The 20,427-nt window shown below is 38.2% G+C and overlaps 1 protein-coding gene across 2 annotated transcripts in view; it reads right to left on the minus strand.

Annotated features, from left to right (window-relative positions):
* The window catches only part of LDB3 (LIM domain binding 3), a 113,864-nt gene that overhangs the window by 63,708 nt on the left and 29,729 nt on the right, over nucleotides 1–20,427 (minus strand). For both annotated transcript variants that reach the window (XM_036386182.1, XM_036386181.2), the window contains 2 exons: nucleotides 12,937–13,088; nucleotides 585–660 (listed from right to left, as the gene is read on the minus strand). In XM_036386182.1, coding sequence (XP_036242075.1) covers nucleotides 585–660; nucleotides 12,937–13,088 — 228 coding nt within the window. The remainder of the gene's footprint in view (nucleotides 1–584; nucleotides 661–12,936; nucleotides 13,089–20,427) is intronic.

Raw genomic sequence — 20,427 nt, forward strand, 5'->3', positions numbered from 1 at the left:
AGTGTTTATTCTAAAATGAACATTTATTTTATGAAAGATGATGTGCTTTGACAATGGAAACCAAGCCATTCATTTCCTCTGCCACTTGCTGTTATTCATTAAATTGACTTATCCTCTTTATTTTTTATTCTCAGGTCTTCTGAATACTATGATAAGAACACTATACGATGCAAGCTTTCAAATGCCCTCATGTTCTCTTTCCAAATCGGTGTCATTTCAGTTGCAGCCAGGATTTGGAGAGATTGAGGCACAGTCTAATGGTTCTCCCCAACAATCTACAAAAGCAAATGTAGATTTTTGAGAAGATTTAGTGGCTTCTTGTAGCTTACATGAAAACAGTTGCTCAGAATTGGTTAGACCAAATCACATCAGAGGGATAGCTGGATGCTTTGGTCCTGCTAATCAGAAATTAGCAAAATACAGATCACTAATACATTGCCTTGCAGCAGTTTTGCTGCCTGTGCATTCATTCAACCTTTAGTTATTTGGGGCAGGCAGAAGCTATTTCCTGTAATGGATATTTACCTTCACCTCAGCAGATAGAAATGGGATTCACTCTGGCTGGGGAGAAATGTGTCACTTACCTTCTGATGGGGAATTACAGCCCTGGGAGAGTCAATTCTGGGAGCTGTGGTTGAAACTGGCACTGGACGTTTAGATCTGGGGATAAAAAAAATAAAAAAGAGAAAATAAAAGAGATGTGCAATCTGCACTCCTATTTTTTACCTCTAATTTTAAGCTAAAAAGCTGCTACATCAGGACTGAAAGTTAAGTGTAGTCTACACTTTTTCTGTCCTACATCCTCATTTACAAAGGTATTAAATGAGACAAAAGGTTTGAGAAAGTTTCTCTGAATTATGAAAATCCACCAGTTATGGAAGCAATCTCTGACTTGGGAGATCATCTGTTTCCCAATAATTGTGACAAACTGTATTTTCATAGGAAAGTCAGATAAATGCAACTAGATAAATTCAAGTTTGGGCAGCACTCTGGAAAAAGAGACTTAGAGGTGTTTTAAAATGCAGAGGCTAAACTTTGGTGCTGAGGCATCTCAAGATAATTCCTCAAAAGACTATTATTTAATAGCTTAAACTGTACAACTACAACTGCAATTACTTAAGCCTCTCTTCAGGAAGAAACACGGGCTTTACTTCAGACAATTGAGTTTCACAATGAGCAGAACACTACTGAATTAGCCATTCCAGGTGCCTGCATTTCACCTGTATTTGACAAATATATGTCCTTGATAATTTAAAAAGCCCAAAAAATGCTCTGAAAACAAACAGTTTGCCCTTTCGTTGGAATAACAAAGAGAGCACAGTGGCATATGTCATCTGAAGCACTTCTACTGTCCCAGGTAAGTGAAGATGTAGTTGTGGGAGGTGTTTTGAGAATCTGCCTAGTGGTGGAAGTTCCCCTGAAATTGTTCCAGTACATATGGGATCACCAGAAAAAAGGAAACTAAAAACAAAAGGAGTCAAAAGAATCAGAGTTATACAAATAATATCCCATTTCCAACCTACAGATCAGGCTTATGCCTCAAACTCTAATCTTTAAAAAGTACATTTCAAAATTAGGACAGGTACGAAAATGAAATAAAAATACTTAAAAGCTTACAAATCAAGTAGAAACAGCTAAGACATTTGGAATTGTTTACTTTAGACAGGAGATGAAGAAGGGAAGACATTGCAGAGGCTTAGAAAATAATGAATGGTAGAAAAAGGGAAATAAAACTACTCTTGTGGACATTCAATAAAATTGAAAAGACAACACATATAAAATTGATAAAGGAAAACATCTTTTTCTAGAGAACTTGATTAACCTGAGGTGAAACTCATTGTTACAAGACATCATTTGAGACTATGAGAAGAGCAGAGTATCAGAAAGGATCAAACAATTATACTTAACAAGAAAAAACCCCAAGAGCTGCTTTAGACTGGGTATAATAAGTAAATATACAGACTCTCATTTTTCACAGCACAGCTCAAAAGACCTTCTGTGTTAGGTTCATTATTTCCTTACTGAGGGCTTTGCTGCACTTTCCTCTGAAATACTTACCAGGGGCATCTATCAGAGAGGGAAAGCTGAGCTCAACAGGAACAGGGCTCATCCCCAGTGGCAATCCCTGCACTAACACCCAGCTTCACACTGAGCTCTGGGTTTAACTTTACCTGCCACACTTAATATTTTTTCCATAAGCAGTAGTGAACATACAAAAAAAAGATCACCTAGAGAAAGGAGTAATCCTTACAAGAACTGCAAGATTTCCACTTAGAAGGTAAGGAAATTTTGCTACTTTGAGAGCTGAAAACAAAGCTGATGTAACAGATGCCTACCTTAAAAGTAGGTACTATGAAAATGAATGCAGTCTGAGGAAACAATGAAAACTGGCATTTTGTTGAACAATGTGTAATTAACCTTGTTAACAATGTGAAATTCACTGACAAAGTATTCCTGAAACAATGGGCTAGAAAACTGTAATTCATACTCACAGCTGAAATATATCACAATATACTCCCAAGATATAATTATCTGAGAAACAGATACCTTCAAGTTCTAAGAATAAGAGCTACTCACTAACTGCCTAAAACAAACTTTCCTCAGGCAAGTTATCTTCCCTCAGGAATGAATGCCACACTCTCCTCCAACCACTTTAGCTTAAAAAGAGAAACGATAAATCGTATTTATGAGACATGCACATGTATCATGAAAGACAGCAAAAAAGAGAAAAAAATCAACTGCAGCTCATAACACAGGGTAGCTAAAGCTGACAGTGACAGTTTATGAACACACAAAGATTTAGGGGATGATTCTGCTCGTCCTTCCATTACTGTAATATCTGAGTACACCCAGTTATCTCTGTGAGGTGACATTGGTGGCCCTGGGCATACCATGTTAAGTGTCCCCCTGCTCTGCTCACTGATGATGAATTTTAGTGCCAGAGTTGCTCAGCACTGCAAATGTGGTTCGCCATGTACGGAGGTTGAGCAAACAACCACACACTGCATGTTTGATGCTTAACTGGAAAAGAGTTGTATTGCAGCAAAAGAATTTATTTCCCAGACTATTCCATCACTTCTGATGCTTACATTATGTTTAGTTTTTCCTCTCTCATTAACCGCCCACACAAGATGATGCTAAAAAGCTACATTTCTTCCACATTAGTGATAAAATACATTCACAGGGTTAGCCAAGATTTGTATTTGACACCAACTTGGAGATTTCAAGATGTTGCTTGAAAATGATGTTCCTACACAGCTCTGACTTGGATGTTTATAGCTTTGATATTTAAAAAGAGAATAATGAGGCTTGCTAGATCTAGCAGAGGCTTGCACCAGAGAAAAGGGCAGAAGAGGTGAAATCAATTTGTGGAATGAAATTGTATGCACTTGCAGAATAAAGTGATTATTTACATAAGAGTCATTACTCCTCCAGGAAAAACATCTGCAAGTTCAGAACATTCTTTTTTTTCCCTCCCTCTCTTGCTAGATGGATCAAATCCTGAAGCAACAGAAGTTTGCTTTTCAAGTGATGATGGTGCTGTAGCGAACATATGTGTCCAGGTTTACATTTTCATCCACTGACTGCAAAATTATTTTATTCCAAACACTTGAGGGTGTACCTGCTCAGTAGGGCTATGAAGGCCCAAATTTCACAGATGATTTTGATAATTTTAGATTTGATGTTGAAATTTTTCATCAGGATTCTTTTTCTTATGCATTTAATTTGATTTCAACTTTTAGACATTTTCTTCTACATTTTCCAAGTTAAAGATGGAAACAAAAATCTCATTTCAAAATGAAAACCTAGAATATTTCTAAGATGACCAAATACATAATTCTGGTATTTTTCTAAACTCTTCTAATTTCCACAGATACATCTCTTTTCTCTCTCAGTGCTGGTTCTGTTTTTAATGAAGTTCAAAACCAAGATGGATGTAGTTTTGCAAAGCAGTTCAGTTTTGACAGCACTGCTCAAATAACTACCAGAATTTCTACTTGTTCCCACCTAAATAGGTCTTTAATTGAAGAGCACTTGACTTCAATCCTGGTATTTTTATACTCACAACAAAGGTTTATTACAAGTCAATTGCACTGAGGAGTGCAACTGCTGCCTAAGTAAACTGCCTGCCTAAGAAAAGGCTGCAAAGGAGTTCTGTGATGCACTATCAGTTTAAATTGCATCCTCAGGGGAGCACAATATTTTATTGAAAAGAGGTGACATGATCTAAGAGATAATAGCTCTTTTTCATCTTCATGGGGCTTTTTTCCTATTTCATATCTTCACCAGTCAATGTCTATCTTTACTAATTCTCAGGACAACTAAAATCAACATTTCTCTTTTACAGTATGCTTTTTCATTTGTCATTTTATGACACATGAGCACTTATTTACCACTTCCTGAATATCTTAATAATTGTATCCTAGTATTTCAACTACCAGAAAATGAAAAGGCATCAAGTGCATGGAAAGGCAATAAAACAGATTAAATTAGAGTTAGAAATTTTGCATACTTTAGCTATCACCTAACTGAAATGGAGGCATTCTGGAGTGGAGCAGGTAAGCACAGAGCAGGATGCAAAACAAAACATGTAGAATAGGGCTTCTGAGATATATATATATGTTTTAATGTACTAATATTCCTGAAAATTTGCTGGGAATGATGATGGGAGTGTCAGGGAGAGATGGAAAAAGATAAACTATTACTCATGGTAATCAATTTGAGGTGTCCATTTAATAAGTGCTAAGATATGAATGTGCCAGTTAAATTTTCAGCTAACCAGTGAATTAGGCAGCCAAACAAAAGCTGCTGTTTCTAAGTCTTGTGCAGAAAATCTTGAATCCCATGATACTGTGGTGTAATTCCCTATGCCCTGCCTGGGACATCAGCAAGCACTCTTAGTGACTTCTCATTGTCACTCTTAGTGACTGCAATGAGAATCACAAACAAAGCCCTGAATATTTCACAGTATTTCAAATACAACTGTGATCACTCTGGGTCTAGGATCAGACCTACTTTCCCTCTCTCAGGGTATCATCTCAGCCTGCAATGAAATTGAATAATACTTCTAACTGCACTTTTGCTCTCTATAGATCAATGACAAATGCAAATATTAGCATTTAGTTGGATGATTCATTAATCATTTCCCTGCATTATGCTGCACTCAGATTGCAAGTTGGGCAATTACACTTTCCAGACCTAATGTTCACACCCACAGTGCCTTAAGGACAAAATCTTGTCATGCATAGAGGGTATCAGCCCAAAAGGGAGCAGCTATCCAATAAAAAAACTGTTTGGAAGTATGTAATACCCATTTTCCCTTAGAAGGAATCTGAGTCAGAAGCAACCACAAACATTAAGGGATATAAAGGGAAAGTGAAAAGGAAGAAGCCTTGGAGATTTTTGTGAAAGGGAGGAAAGAAAGCAAACTGAAGCCAGTATGTGAAAAGATGACATTTTTCCAAGGCTCTCCTGCTCTCTCTTTGACTCTTTCTATGTCTCTGGCATCTGCACAGTCCCTGTTGTATCCTCCTAACTCCTCCCCTGCTGTGGAAAATCCCTCCTTTCCTGAACTGCTCCACATTCTGCCCTCCAGCTTGTTCCCTCCTGAATGGAGCCACTGGCTGCCAATGCCTCCATCTGCTCTTAATTGACTTGGTACTGACCCTAAAATTCCTCCATCCCAGCAGCTTCCATGGGCAAAGGGAAGCTATCCTGTATCCCTGCAGCTCTGCCCTGGGGGTGACAGCTCTCCACAGTGCACCAAGTATGAATGCTGAGCACATGCCTGGCACTCACCCAATACACACAGCAAGCTCCAAGGAGTGTGGACACCTTTAACCTCCAAGGAGTGTGGACACCTTTACTCAGGCAGGTTATTTCTCTGTCTCCTTGTCTTTGCACTGTTTTTAAACCATTTCCAAAAATTTCCTCTATGTATCACTATTGAAAATTTGGGTAAGCCATAAAAAAATGTGGATTCTGACCAAGGAAATTTAATTTCATTACAAAACTTGTTTATGCTATCATGGGTTGAATTTGTATGTAGATGTATAATGTAAAGATGTAGATGCCATTAACACTGTTGAAGAAATACATTAATTTATATCAAATTTATGTGCAGCCCAGGGCAGACAAACCCACAATACTCTTGAAATATTCAGAAATACCTAAATTGATATGGGTCATAAATAGGAAGCCACTACTCTCACATAAATTGGTCAATTGCAAAATTTGTATTGCCTAGTTACAGACAATGTTGGTTCAGAATCAAAAACAAGAGGCTGAAATGCAGTCAGATTTATCAGAGGCATCAAGGCTTAATAGCATAAAAACTTCAGATACCGTAGTTCACTTGGAACCTAAAGTTTGGCATAGTTATTTATTATTAATGATTTAATAATTAGATTGATTATTTATAATTACTGAGAGATACTGAAAAAAAATCTACTGAATGTAAATATATAAATAATAAAAATACTTGTTCATTTAAGATCATCAGAAAAAATGTTCCCAGTGCCCAACACCAATGTGCTCCAGCAGCCACCAGCCAGGGACAGCACAGACACCAAGAGCTGCCCAACAGCCAGGCTAAACAGACCTTGGTTATCCCTGCAAGAAACAATGGGTTGCCAATAATTAAGAGTTTGTTGGAGAAACAAAAAATTAGGGCAGACAGCTTTTATAGGGGTTGATGGGCAAGAAACACGATGGTGAAAAGGATCCAAAGGAAACCAAAAGGTTCATAGGCACAAAGAACATTTACAAGACTTATCTAGTAAAGCCTCAGTGCTTTACCTGATTAAAAAACTCCTCATTCCACTTCTAAAAAACACTTTTTCATCAATTCCAATTAGCTTTAAGTGTGTAATTTACATTTTTCCATGACTGTGCTTAAGCTAATCAGCATTAAAAGGAAAAGGTCCCAGCCTGAACAGACTGTGATCTTGCTGTCTATTGTAATATTTTGGCTAACGTGTCTACTTGCTTCTTGCAGAAAGCAGGCAGGAACTGTTTGTCTGAAAGAATACAACTGCCATGTTTATTTGCTAAGCTGTGTCAGCCCAGTGACTTTGGTGAGATGGGTCCATGGTACCCATCTTGACCTTTCCATGGTGAGTGAAATATAATATGTGAAAGAATTCACATGGAGATTATCTTTAGGGAATCCAGAAAATATTTCTCACATAAAATGATGAATTTCAAATGCACCTCTAAGCTGGTATTGGGGGGGAAAAAAAAAGTGATGTGCACTCTGAGAACAGTTCTAATCCCTAAGCAGAATCTTTCTGCAATGAAAACTTCACTGCCCTTTAAAGCCTTGGCACATATCCACAGTTTCCAGGCTCTTTTCTAAAACTAACAAGGACACTTTATGCAGTGAGTGTAAATAGCAATCCACTAAATTAAACTGCTCATGTAAGGAATATATTTGTATTTATTCCAGTGACTGACATTGATACTTTATTTCATTTTCCGTGGAAATAGCAGCACTAAATGTTACTACTCAGAGAGAGTAGCTCACAGTCCTGTCCAAATGATAGCCTGACATCTGTAAACAAATCCTACTGTCCTCTCATACCTGCATGCATAGAGGCAACTGGGCACACAATGGGAGTCACCTCTATTTCACACAGAGTGAGGGAGGAACAACTCCCTCAGTAATACCGTGTTATCTTCCTTAACACCCAGTAGTGGGATGTGCCTTTTTTAATGCTTTAAGCATACAGAACCACCAGAAGGAATGAAGAAACCTTGGCTGTTGGTGGCAGATGACTTGGAAGTTCTACAGTCACAGGTGTAAGCAAAATAAGCTAACTAGTATGGCAAGTCATATCCACCATTAGTGTTCTTTTTTCTACTAATCTGCTAAATATTTTGAATAGTCCAACTAGTTCAGACCATGCTTTCATCAAGATTGTATATATTGTTCTAATTTACCCTGAACTGGAAGAGATACCATCTTTTAATTCTTCTCAGCATAAATGCAGCTCTATTCTGGTTCTGATTTAAGTGTGCCCATCAGCAGACCTAAAACATGCAAAGAACTGGTTACTACACCCAGCTTCAGACAAAAGAAAGCAGTTTACAATAACCACTGAGCTCCCCTTGCTTGCAGTCTGCTGTCACCACATGCTTTATTTATAGTAGGCCTGAAATAAATACTGCAGGATCAGCCATCTTTTGGTGCTGCACAAAAAAGGAAAGCTATTAAATATTTACCGTAAGTCTCTCATAGCCTCACCTCTGACACTTTCCCTTTCAGTAGAGAAAAGAATTATTTAGCTCATGATTTTCCAGCAAAAGACAGCCAATTGTGACTGTCTGAAAGCAAAGGGTAGCATCACTGGCATGCCCTGGGAGGGGGAATTTTTGTCAATGTGCACCCTGCACAGAAGTCTCCACCTCCCCTGCTCCTTTCCAGCAGCACAGAGTGACGCCAAAGCGGAGCCTTAGAGTGACACAGGAATGTTTGTGCCAGCAGAATGAGGCACACTCATGTTACAGCACTTTCCAAAACTATGCCAGTACATTTGGTGAATCCTTTCCAAGGAGGCTGATCAGATTACTTGAGTTATGCTGTGGATGCTCCAGTGACACTTGTTGACAAATAATGCTGCTCTCTTGTATTTACTGTGCATTTAAGAGAGAAACCCATTTGTATGAAATAAAAATAGATTTTGCATGCATTTTGTTTTTCACTGTGAACTGAATACTGCACAATCTGATGTTTATGGCCTAATATCTGTGGGACAGACAGACAATTAAAGATGAACTTTGACTGGCCTAGAATTAAAATGCCTGAGGGCAGCTGTGTAGCTCAAGTAACTGATTAGAAACTGATACTGAAAAATGACTGAGAACTGAACTCCAGGAGGTCACAAAAAGACTAAAAGCAAAGCAATGTCTTTTTTCCACCCCAACCCAGGCCATTATAGAGTATGATCATAGCTTTCCACAGCATAGTCCAGCAGAACCAGCACCAATCCTCTCCCAGTACACTTAGAGCAATGCAGGTTTCTAAGGAATATCTAGAGTGGTATGTAACACTTTAGAATATGAGCCTGGTTTCCCTGAGTGCCTCATGGGAGTTCTGCTGAGTAATAATGCACAGTGCCAAAAGACACTTCTTTTCTTCTCCTCTCACTCCTGCTCTTTCTTCAGCAAAAAAGAATTCACTTCCTAGATGTACTTTGTCTTCTAAACTTAATGAAGCAGTGCTAGTCTGGAGGGTCCCAGACATTGCCACATCACTGGATCACAGGTCCCTTTCTCCAGGCATGGTCCAAATACCTCAACTTCCTGGCACTTGCCTGTCTGCATCTTTTTGATTCCCAGAAACAGCAAAGGGAGGCACACTGCAGGCTCTAGAGAAATCAGCAGTCAGACAATGCAGCTCAAACCACTAACAAGTTCTGGCTGCCTGATCAAACCTCTGGCATAGCTGGTGAGACTTCCAGTCTAATTTTGTGGGTTTATATGAAAACATAGCATGGTTGAGGTGATAAGAACAAATTCAAGAGGGAGTTTAGGGAAGGCAGCTGTCCGAAAACACTTGAAATCCACAAATTCCTGAAACCGCGGCTGAAACATGGAGAACTCCACTCCATGCACTGAACATTCATGGAAGGTCTGTGTTAGTGTGCCTTGAACAGTGCAGGTGCTACTTGAATTAAAACTAAGTTCATAAAGGAAATCACAGAATCCCATTGTTTAGGCAGGCAAGTATGAATGGGGGCTCTTACACTTCCTTTTTTTCTATGATTGATGCCTTGCAGTTGGATATCCTGCACAAGTGCTGACACCATGTACAGCTTTTTTTGACAGCCAAATTAAAACAATAAGCAGTTCCCCACCCTGAGAAAAGCCCGCAGGGCTTTGTAATAAAAGTGAGAAGCAGCAAACACTGTCTTAACTGTCAGGTTATAAACAATGCTCATGAAACCTTCACGGCCACGACTGATAAAGGGAAAGGCCATTGCTCTAGAGAGCCAAGAACCATTAGGAAAAAAAAAAGCTTTCCATCTTGGAGCATTTCCATGAAGATTTCACATTCCACTGCTTCTTCCATGGCCTTACAGATAAAATAAGTGAGATCAGTTCTACTTCCAGTGCTGCAACAGCAAAACCAAGCCACAGATTGCCTGCTAAGGCATTCCATGACCTTGAAACATTCTGTAGAGGCTTGTGACTACTCCACATACATGTCCAGTATCACCCCAATTTAGAGCTTAAATTTTCCTATCACAACAGTCAATCTCATAATGCATATATGTGCCTTTTCCATTGGAAAGGATTTCCAGCATTTCCAAACTTTTATACAAATAGAATAAGTGAGCACTTCCATCTCCGTGCTCTTTATGGCTGTTTTTCCATAGTAGTAGAACACTGCTCCAGTTTCATTGCTGCAAGCCATGTCTAAAAAAAGTCAAAGTGATCTCTTAGCACAGTCATTTTCCTGGTAACCATGTCCCAGGAGATTTTCCCTCTCTTCTCTCTTGTTCTTATTTGGTTGAAAGTTACTACCCCTTGTCACTGCTACCTTCTTTTCATGTTATTCTTTGCAGCAACCCAATATTTGTAAACTTCTTTGTTGAAAAATGGATATTGCTTTGTACATTTTGGGCAGGTGACTAAACTGACAATCTTTTTGTCCTTGGGTAAATGAACCCATTTGTGTCCAGGGAAAAAAATATTTTTAAGGCAAGATTAATACAACTTCCTGAATATAGTGGAGATGCCTTTTATTCAAGACATTGGATCCTTAATAGGTTTCTATGTGTATTTCAGTTGGTCAATATCACTTGCTGCTAGGATTTTGCACAATTCAAAATTTATAGACGCTAAGTAAAGCCAACTTAATACCTCTGAGCACAACTTTTTTGAATATCCTGGTGTCATTTAAGAAAAAAAAAATGATGAAAAAAATTACTTTTCAGTCTTTTTCATTGGGTTTTTCTAATGAGGCTGAACGGGTCACCAAGGCAAACTAATAGCTCACATCATGAAGTAGCTGAAAAGAGGAGTCCATTAATTGTATAAGTTCAGTGCAAAAACATCATCTGAGAAAATTTTCATTTGATAAAAAAAGCTGTTTTATCATCTATTTATGTTTGCTAGTATTTCCTTTTACTTTATGCCATTTTCCTTCTTATCAAAATATCTACATCTATTATCTATGCAAGCATATCTCAGTCTCTGAACACTCCATTACTGCTTTCTCTGGTGGTTCTTTATCCATATAACTCGAATATCTGAATTACATAATATTGTTTTGAAACCAAGAGACAGGGACAGCCTTAAAAAAAACAGAAGAAACAATAAATAGAGATGAAAGCAATTAATAAAGGTACTTCCACTGGTTTTCTTTTTTTTTTTTTTAATGATGTGGCCACTAGAACTGCTGGTGTTGCAATTTGGAGATCAGCAAATTAAAAAGCACAATGATTACTCAAATGAAATATCCCTAGCAACACTTGATCAAAATTACTGTTTCAAGTAACTGGTCTCTGTGATATGTATTAGGATAATTGGATTTGTTAGTCATGAATTTGGGAATCCTTCTGTTAATAAGAAGAGCTGCTGGTTCATAGTTTTAAACCATTTAAACCTCTATGGCCAGGCCATAGAGGCAGACACAAGAGAAGATTTTGGGTTCAATATTCAGGAAAATTAATACCAAATGTGGAGCAACCCAAAGCAAAATAAGAAATGTTTTCTCTCAATGTAAAAACACAAAGATTCAACAGAAAATCAGACAGACAATCTAACAATCAGAAACTATTTTTCCTAATTTTTAAATAGAATTTTTTCAGAACAATTTAAATATTTGCAAAAAAATCATAAATATATTTATAATAACACAATAACCAAGCAAAGAAAAAAGAAGTTGGAGTGGGTGATAGGATGAGAATTCAACCACATGCATCAAGTTAGTGATTTTCTACTCTATCTGGAACACTCAAAGACAAACTTAAAGCCATGGGGGAAAATCAGCCACATAATTTGCTTCATAGTACCCTGTCCTGTCTTGGAAACTTAATCTAAACTCCTTATTCTTTAGCTATTAGTATGTTCCTGATATTGATTATCTCTACTGCACATTCATATATGAGATTCTTTTCTCAGAAATTGTACTTCCTCATTACAGTGTGCTTCCTGTACTTAGCTTTGCCTGCCCTGTACAAAAATTATCTTCTTCACAATGCAATAAAATTAGCAGCTACTTTGCTTTCTATAATTATGGAGCTTTAAATATTAATGCATTTATTACAGAAATTCTCTGTACAAGGTTATCTAACTTGAGAACAAATTTCCTTGAAAGTAACATTAACCAGCAGAAGTTAAAAAACCTATTAACTGTTTTCTTAATGGCAAGACAACTTTTATCACATCTCTGTGGTAAAACCTGCCCATGATATTACTTGTAGAATTACTGCCTCCCTTCCCTGCACTTGAGGCTACACCTTTCTAATTGAGTCAGATACAGAGCAGACTTTCAAACTCACAGGTGCCAGACCATTGGCACAAAATCTCATGAGGTTCTTCCCATGCACTTGTAACACTTGTTCCGTTTGTTGTCTGTAGAACAGTTGTTCATAAATTAGCCAAACTAAACTGTGTTGCCCACATGAGAATAACCAAAAGAAACATCACTGTTGGATTAATTTAACAGAAGTTTGAATGGATATGGGATTACACCTGTATTCAATAGGCTAAATCCACACAGATACACTCAACCCAACCATTTGATTTCTGTATGAATCCATGCTGACTTCTACAAGAATCAGAGCAGATTTTGGCTTTTCATCTCATATCTGTGCCATGAGCACTTCAATTAAATCTAATAGACAGGGATAAAACACTTGCAACCTTCAGTCATAAGTTTCATAGGTTGTCCTTAGGAAGACACAAGTTTAAATTATTCCAACATACTTCTGCAGAGTAAGGCTCAGGTTGTGGCTGGCTGATTTGATCTTGTTTTGGGCCTCCAGGTGGGTCATGCTGTCAGTGTTGACTCCATCAATGGCCACGACAAGGTCCCCCTGGTTCATCTGTGACTGTGCTGCCTTGCTGCCAGGGGTGATCTGCGTGGAAAAAGACAAAAGAAAAAGCCATATCCTGCTAAGTCATTCTGTATACAGAACAGTTGAAGAACTTGCCCAGAATTATAGTACAGCATAGATACAGCAAAAAAATCCACTAATAGATACAACAATATTTGTATCCATTATTGTATGGGTGAAAATGTATTTATGGACCCATACAATATTTGTATCCATTATTGTATGGGTGAAAAACCAAAACTTATGGGAATTAAACAAATCAAAGTTAACTCACACTTCTGCAAAGTTCCAGAAGATCATCTACTTGTTTTTACTTCCATTTTGAGAGGTTAAGCCCAATGTAGTGGTTCCCTTACCACCTTTTATCACTATCTCAAGGGGATAATTATCTCTATACAGCAGCAGTATATAGAAACATTACTCAGAAGCAGAAAATGAATGAACTACTATCCACTGCATGATTTTATTGTATTTTTCCTCCTAAAAGCCATTTTCCCCAGATTAATTCATTTTATTGAGGGGATGTAAAGTGAATGCATGTGAGTGGCCTTGGGCACACTTTGTTTCTTTCATAGCAAGCTTCAGAGGAAATTATCCTATTTAACCTTACCCATATACAACTGCAGCTCCATTACCAACACAAATTGCTACGTGCCCATCTCGCCAACCTGTTGGACCACACACTCCAAAGACCAGCACTCTCAGAAATAAGAAACCACAGTGCTGCAACCACAAACCCAACAACTGACACAACAGTCCAGAAGTTTTGTTTGTTCACTGTGGCAACACATTTTGTTGGCTCCACTCAGCTTGTGAACTGCATCTTCTCTGAATGGACAGCACTCTGGCCTCAATTTTACACAGCCCTCTCAGCTCATGTACGGATAACTCCAGTACAGCACTAAACCAGAAAAGCCTTCACATACCATCAGCCAGACAAATTTTAATGAACACACCAGAGTTGTCCTCTGCTTTCAGCAACCAGTACAGAAAGAGCATGGATATAAGCTATAGGTATTTTTTCTTAGAAACTCACTTCCTTACATTCCTCACTAAAAATCCCAAGGATAATCTAAAGTACTACAACAAAGGCTGCATTCAAAAATTCTGTTCCTTCTGTACAGTGAACATAAAGATGTGTTTGATTATGAGCCAAAAGCCCCCTGTGAATTCTGCCAGTCTGAAACCATGAAGTCAAATTTCTACCCACTTATAAATATTTACATAGTAAAAAAAAAAAATTTACTTCCAAAACAATTCCCTAGAGTGTTAGCTTATGTACTTTACTGGCAAAGATGAATAAGCAAAAAAAGGAAAAAAGCCCTTTCTTAACACGCTGTTAAAGGTGTCCAGTATTGAGGCCAGAAGCCCAACTGACAGTGTAGTCTGACAATGGGAGGTGTCAGTTTACTAGAACACTAGTTCTAGTCTCAGAGTGCTCAAACACACAGCACCCTGCATACTCAGACTATGTAAAAGTAAAGATTACTTTAGAATTAGGCACTATAAGTATTCCCAGAACGGATTTGACTGAAAGAGACAAGTTTTAATACCTTTTCATTTGAGATAGAAGCAAGGAATTCTGTGTTTTCTGAGTGAAGGACAGCCACAAATACAATGTTCTCATGCAAATAGAGTTGACTGATAATGGCAGTATTATTCCCCAATGTATTTTCCTGGTGTTAAGGAATCGAGGGATGGGGAAAATATTTTGTGGTAGTTTCAAAGACAGAGTTCTAGTCTGCAGTCTAGTGCACCCTCACAAGAAAAAAAAACAAACCCAAACCCAAACCAAAAGATTTGTGTTACAAACATAGCTTTTCTAACCTGTTATACAAAAATTAGCTTCTATGCATTTGATTGACTTGCATTGTGCCAAGTACACAGAATCCAGAAGCCCATAAAGAATATGGATTATTTGTACACTCATATGTACTTTTATAGTTACTCAAAGATCCTTCCTTAGTCCCACAAATATGTTAAGAAACAGAATCTGCAATAGAATAAAAGGTAAAGAAAGGGTAAAAAGCAAACTAAAGCCAAACTCAGACAAATGAGTCAGTAAGACTTGAATTCATGAAGTAGGACACTTTTGTCTTTTCAAATTATCCTTTTTTAAATAAATAATCTTCACACATCACTTTTCTAAGACACCACTTTCAACCTCCTCATGAAACACACAAGTTCTTGCCACAGAATATTAACTGTGTGATGCTGGTTCCAAATTCTGTGACACTCTCTGTCACAGACATCTTTTATGAAAAATCCTTTCCTTAGGATTTTTCCTCCTGAGAAGCTGAGAGGCCTCAGGAACAAAATGTAAACAATGGTTATCTGCTGCTGTGGAATGCAACAGGTGCATCTGTGATTGGCCCATGTTGGTTGTTTCTAATTAATGGCCAATCACAGTGAGATGGCTCGGACACAGAGTCTAAGCCCCAAGCCTTTGTTATCATTCTTTCTTTTTCTATTCTTTGCTAGCCTTCTGACGAAACCCTTTCCTCTATTCTTTTAGTATAGTTTTAATATAATATATATCATAAAATAATAAATCAAGCCTTCTGAAACATGGAGTCAGATCCTCATCTCTCCCCTCATCCTAAGAGCCCTGCGAACATGGTCACAACTCTGCCCCCCACACATATTTTTCTTGTCAACAACAAAGACTGGTTTTTGAACATCAACCCAGTTCCTGAAAGTCAAACATCTGCCCTAATTTAGATGTGTTGAGTAAGAATACCCATCTCTCCTTCCACGCCTCAGTGATACCTCAAACAAATTAAACCCAGGGAAGCAGAGCTTCCAGAGACAGGATAACACTCTACATCTGGGGCTAGTTTAACACTGCTCTAACACAGTAGCTTCCCTCTCGCTTGCTTTGACTTTTGCTTTTAGTAGCCTCACAGGTAAATGTTATACTTTAAAATAATGACACAGCAACTACAACCCTCCTAGAATTAGAGTCAATTTAGAGGGAGGTGATGGTTGTAATGAAAGACTCGATTTCACGTCTTCTAATGGGATATTTTCTGACTAATATTTTAGAAAATACACCCTAAATGAAAAAACATACATCACAAGACTATCTTAAACATAGAAGTCCTCAATAACTCTAAATTTGTGATTTACACGACTTTCTAACTTAGCAACACTGTTTCTGAGGCAAGGAGCTCCAGGAGCACCATACTGTGAAAGAGAAGGGAACAGTCTCAATCATGGCGCCATCAGTTGCTACTTAAAAAGGAAATGAAAGGTTTTCAACTTCTTCAACTAAGTATAAGGGTACCAAAATCTGTGTGGGATTCTTTCATACAATTCTATTTTTTCAATTCCCATTTCAGGGGACAGCACTCCATTGATGTCACTTTACCTCTAAAAATCAGCTTGTTCTTACTTCACAGACAGCAAGACTCACAAAAAGAAAGATCTAATTTATTGTATTGGCAATTCACACAAGTAGTAGGTATCAGGAAAGAATTACTTCTTCTCATGGTCTTCCCACTGGAGAAAAGCACACTAGATTATTTGGTCCTGTAAACTTAAATATAGAAGGCATTATTAAAGACTGGATGCATAGTCTGAATGAAACATGAAAACCAAAGTACAAAATTACATGTATTTTAGTTAGAACCTGAGAGACATCTCTGAGTGCTCCAAGGAAGGCACAGCACACATTTCCAGCAGACATCAAGTGCAGTCAGTAATTGTTGTGAACAAAATACCAGTGTGCAGATATACAGGGCACACAGATCTGAAGTGTCAAGGCACATTCAAGACTATCTTGTTCCCATTTCTAAAGATCTAGCTGAAAGGAATGGAATGCAGAGTTTATCTTTTATCTGTTGGTATTTTCCTTTGAAAATTCATCTCCAATCTACTAAAACATTTGCTAACTATAAATCACAGAGAGGAGCTCACTGTGTGAGCTTTATAAAATCTTGAGTAAATATTTTCTATTTAAAAATATTTTTGAAAATATTTTTGAAGGACTAATGCTAATTAAACCTTAGAATTAGACTAGAAACCCAGATCTGTCTCCATAGCAATTCTACTTTGCTCTTATCTCAATCTCTCTTCTATTAACAGAAGCAACAAATTTAGAGAAATATACTACTGTCAAGGATAAATATGCATATTTTGCAATTTGACTACCAATCTTTTTTTCCTAAAACAAATCTCTGGGCAAGTTTTAGATAGAATGATTTCAGAAGACCTTTGTAATAGTCTTAACTCACTTGCTCTGGATTACAACATAGCTCTCAGTTGCTAGGTGCTGCAAATGCTTTTATTTAATGCTACAGCGAGACATTCATCAGAGTTTCAGGGTACAGCTCTTTCTGTCAATTGATTTACAAAATCCAATCCAGGGTAACACCAACAGATCTAATGTTAATAGTAGTTCTTTAGTGCCTCAAGCCCAAGCACAGATTTTATCTTGAAAAACCAAACATCTCACTGCTCAGAAAAGCGGAGGAATATGTGCTGCTTCAGAGATGTGAATTTTCAGCCCTCACAAATTTCCTACAAGACAGACATCTGACTTCCAACATCCCCAGCTTAAAGCAAGTTGGCAGGCTGGAAGTATCACATGTTCTTTCCAGCACACTAGAGAGAATTCTTACTACGCTCTGTTGTGAGGGGATGGGTACACTGGGTGAATATATAGTACCACAGTGACAGCTGTGCCCTAAAAAAACCCGTCTGCACTGGGTTCACAGTAAATACTGCTTAGCAGGAGCTCTGGGAGGCAGCGTACAAAGAGCAGCTGCTGCACCACCTTGAGAACTGCACATGCTGCCAGCCAAGCCCCCTCAACTCCACTCCAAAGGGGAGAGATAGGGACCAGGCAGCATTTGAGTGGATGAGTGTTCAAATACTAATGAGAGTGCTTGTACAAACAGATGAATGGACACAGTTTTCCTACCCCCAAGGAACTCCTAATTTACAAGGCAGACAAAAATACATAGGAAGGCCTACACAAATGAGAAGCTGTTAATATAGCCTGCAGCATTAGCCAGGGCCTCTTCTTCCAGCAGTTGAGCTATGCCTGACTCTATCCCGACTTCAACGCCAATTTATATTTTCTGCTTCTCATTTAAGAACAACATTTCAGATAATCAGATATTCACTAGCATTGGAAATGTGCAAAAGGACAGAGAATGAATATGGTCTCCTCTGGAATAGAAGAAATAATTAAAAGAAAATGTTCTTTTCCATAATCAGAAAATCAGAGACTACAATGTCTCAAGAAAATCCCTAAAAAAGGATTGGTCAGAGACTAAGGAACAATATGTTTCCTCTACAGAGAAAAGAGCATTTAAATATCTCCCCATTACATTTATGCAAGTGTTTTTTTGTACAAAAGATTCCAACAAACTCTCAGAGTCATTCTAAGCTCTGAGGCTCTAAGCACCTGCAAAACTTCCTCTCTTTATACACAGGAGCATGACCTAGTGAAAGGAGAGACATGCTTTGAGACCCCACTGCAGAACAGTTGCTGAATGCCCAAACTGAATCCTATACGCTATGCTCTCTAAAACTACAGGTAGTTACCCCTATACTAGAGAGAATCTCTTCCTCACCCATAGTAAGAAAGTTAATTGAGGAAATTCACATTATTCTTTCATAAATTAGTCACGTGGTATCCCTATCCCCAAAATAAAAGTGTAAGAGCTACAAAGGGAAAATAGTGTTTTTTCTTAGAAAACAGAAGGCAATTCTGGACAAGAAAAAATGCAAAGAAAATGAGTAAGACCCACTGGGATAAGTCATCAGGCAGGCAGAAATTCACCATTTCATTTGACACATTGCCAGAAGGCACAAAACATAAACAAGGAAAGAAACTGCCTAGATAACCTATACCATAGAGCAAGCATCCTATGGCTTTTATACCTTTCTGTGTCAGAGAGGAGAGCTGAGAAAGACCAATTAAATGTAAAGAAAAGACTTGGGAAACCTGAACATAACTACCCTTGCACATATCACTAACCAAACCTAAGGGAAACTTTCATTTTGCAGCTACCATTTGCCTGAATGATGTGCCTCACTGTTTTCAATTCACTATTGGGCTTTAATGGCTTTTTTGTTGTTGTTGTTGTTCTCCTTTCTGTGGTGTTTCTTCTATTGCTTTGGTTTGGCTTTTTATTTTTGTTTTCCATAAGACAACAAGAACTGCCTTAAATGAACGCTCATGGCATGTACAAAATATGCCACTGACACCCTGAGAGATTCCATTTACACTAAACAGAGCTGCACTGGCAAGCTGCAAAGACATTCTAAAGTGGCCTCTCAGGCTCTGCTTCATCTGTAGCTAGGAAGGGAGATTACAATACATGTGAGAACACCCAAAATAGCTCTAATCTACCTCTCTCTGGTACCAGGAATCACAGCAGCACAGAGATTTTGCGGGATGAACAGTAAAGCACTTACAACTCAGGACACCCTGTGCTGAAATGTGTACTCCAACAGCAGAAGGGCTAGGGGCACTCCAGCCAGCCAGCTTACCTCATCCTCAGGAGTGCCAAGCCAGGCTGGAACAATGCCACCTTGATTACCACCAAAAATTTCCCTTACATGTAAGATCACTCACAAGCCTGCTTTTCATGCACAATATATAGTCTCTTCAAGGAAGAAGACAGACAGATGATAGCCCTTCCTGCCAAGCTAACTAGACTCAGGTGATGAAAATAAGCCAAATGTAAAAGACTTTCAGCTGTGAAATGAAAGGAAGCATATAGGCATGCTTAGGGAATTGCCCTAGGCAAGGCTTTGGGGGATGTTTTGAGAGAGAGTGTGAATACACCTGTTCCTGTTTGCAAGATCATTTCATTCCCTGCCCCACCTCCACATTGTCTGATGAAAAAATTTCAAATCCTTTGTAAAAAATAAAGAAAAAAAACTCCAATATTGTGGACTTTGGAGATTAGCTTGTTAGAAGCATGACTGCTCTATGTTACACCAACTATACAGATGACAGTAAAAGAGTGGATGTAGCTTTTTAATAGGATGTGTTGGTGTAACTAGAAGGTTACACAGCTCTTCATAGCGTGTGAAGTCATATGGTATGACTAACAATTATATCTCTTCTCCCAGTCTTTATCCAAATGTATCTGTTGGATGTATTCAGTCTGTTCTCAGCTAGTATCACACACTGTGCCAAGGTAGTGTATGCTGTGTATCTCACAGGAATTAAATAGAAGCAAAGAGGTGAGTCATGTAATGACAAATGCTGATTGTTTTGTTACAACAGGTTTTGAGAACCAAGTGACTGAGTTCTTATTTGGTATCAAGGAGTTCAATAACCTGAATGCAAATCAAAACCAGGAATAAAACTGAGGTACTGATTCTTAGCATTCTAGCA

This window comes from Molothrus ater, chromosome 8, assembly GCF_012460135.2.
Source record: "Molothrus ater isolate BHLD 08-10-18 breed brown headed cowbird chromosome 8, BPBGC_Mater_1.1, whole genome shotgun sequence".
Classification (NCBI taxonomy): domain Eukaryota; kingdom Metazoa; phylum Chordata; class Aves; order Passeriformes; family Icteridae; genus Molothrus; species Molothrus ater.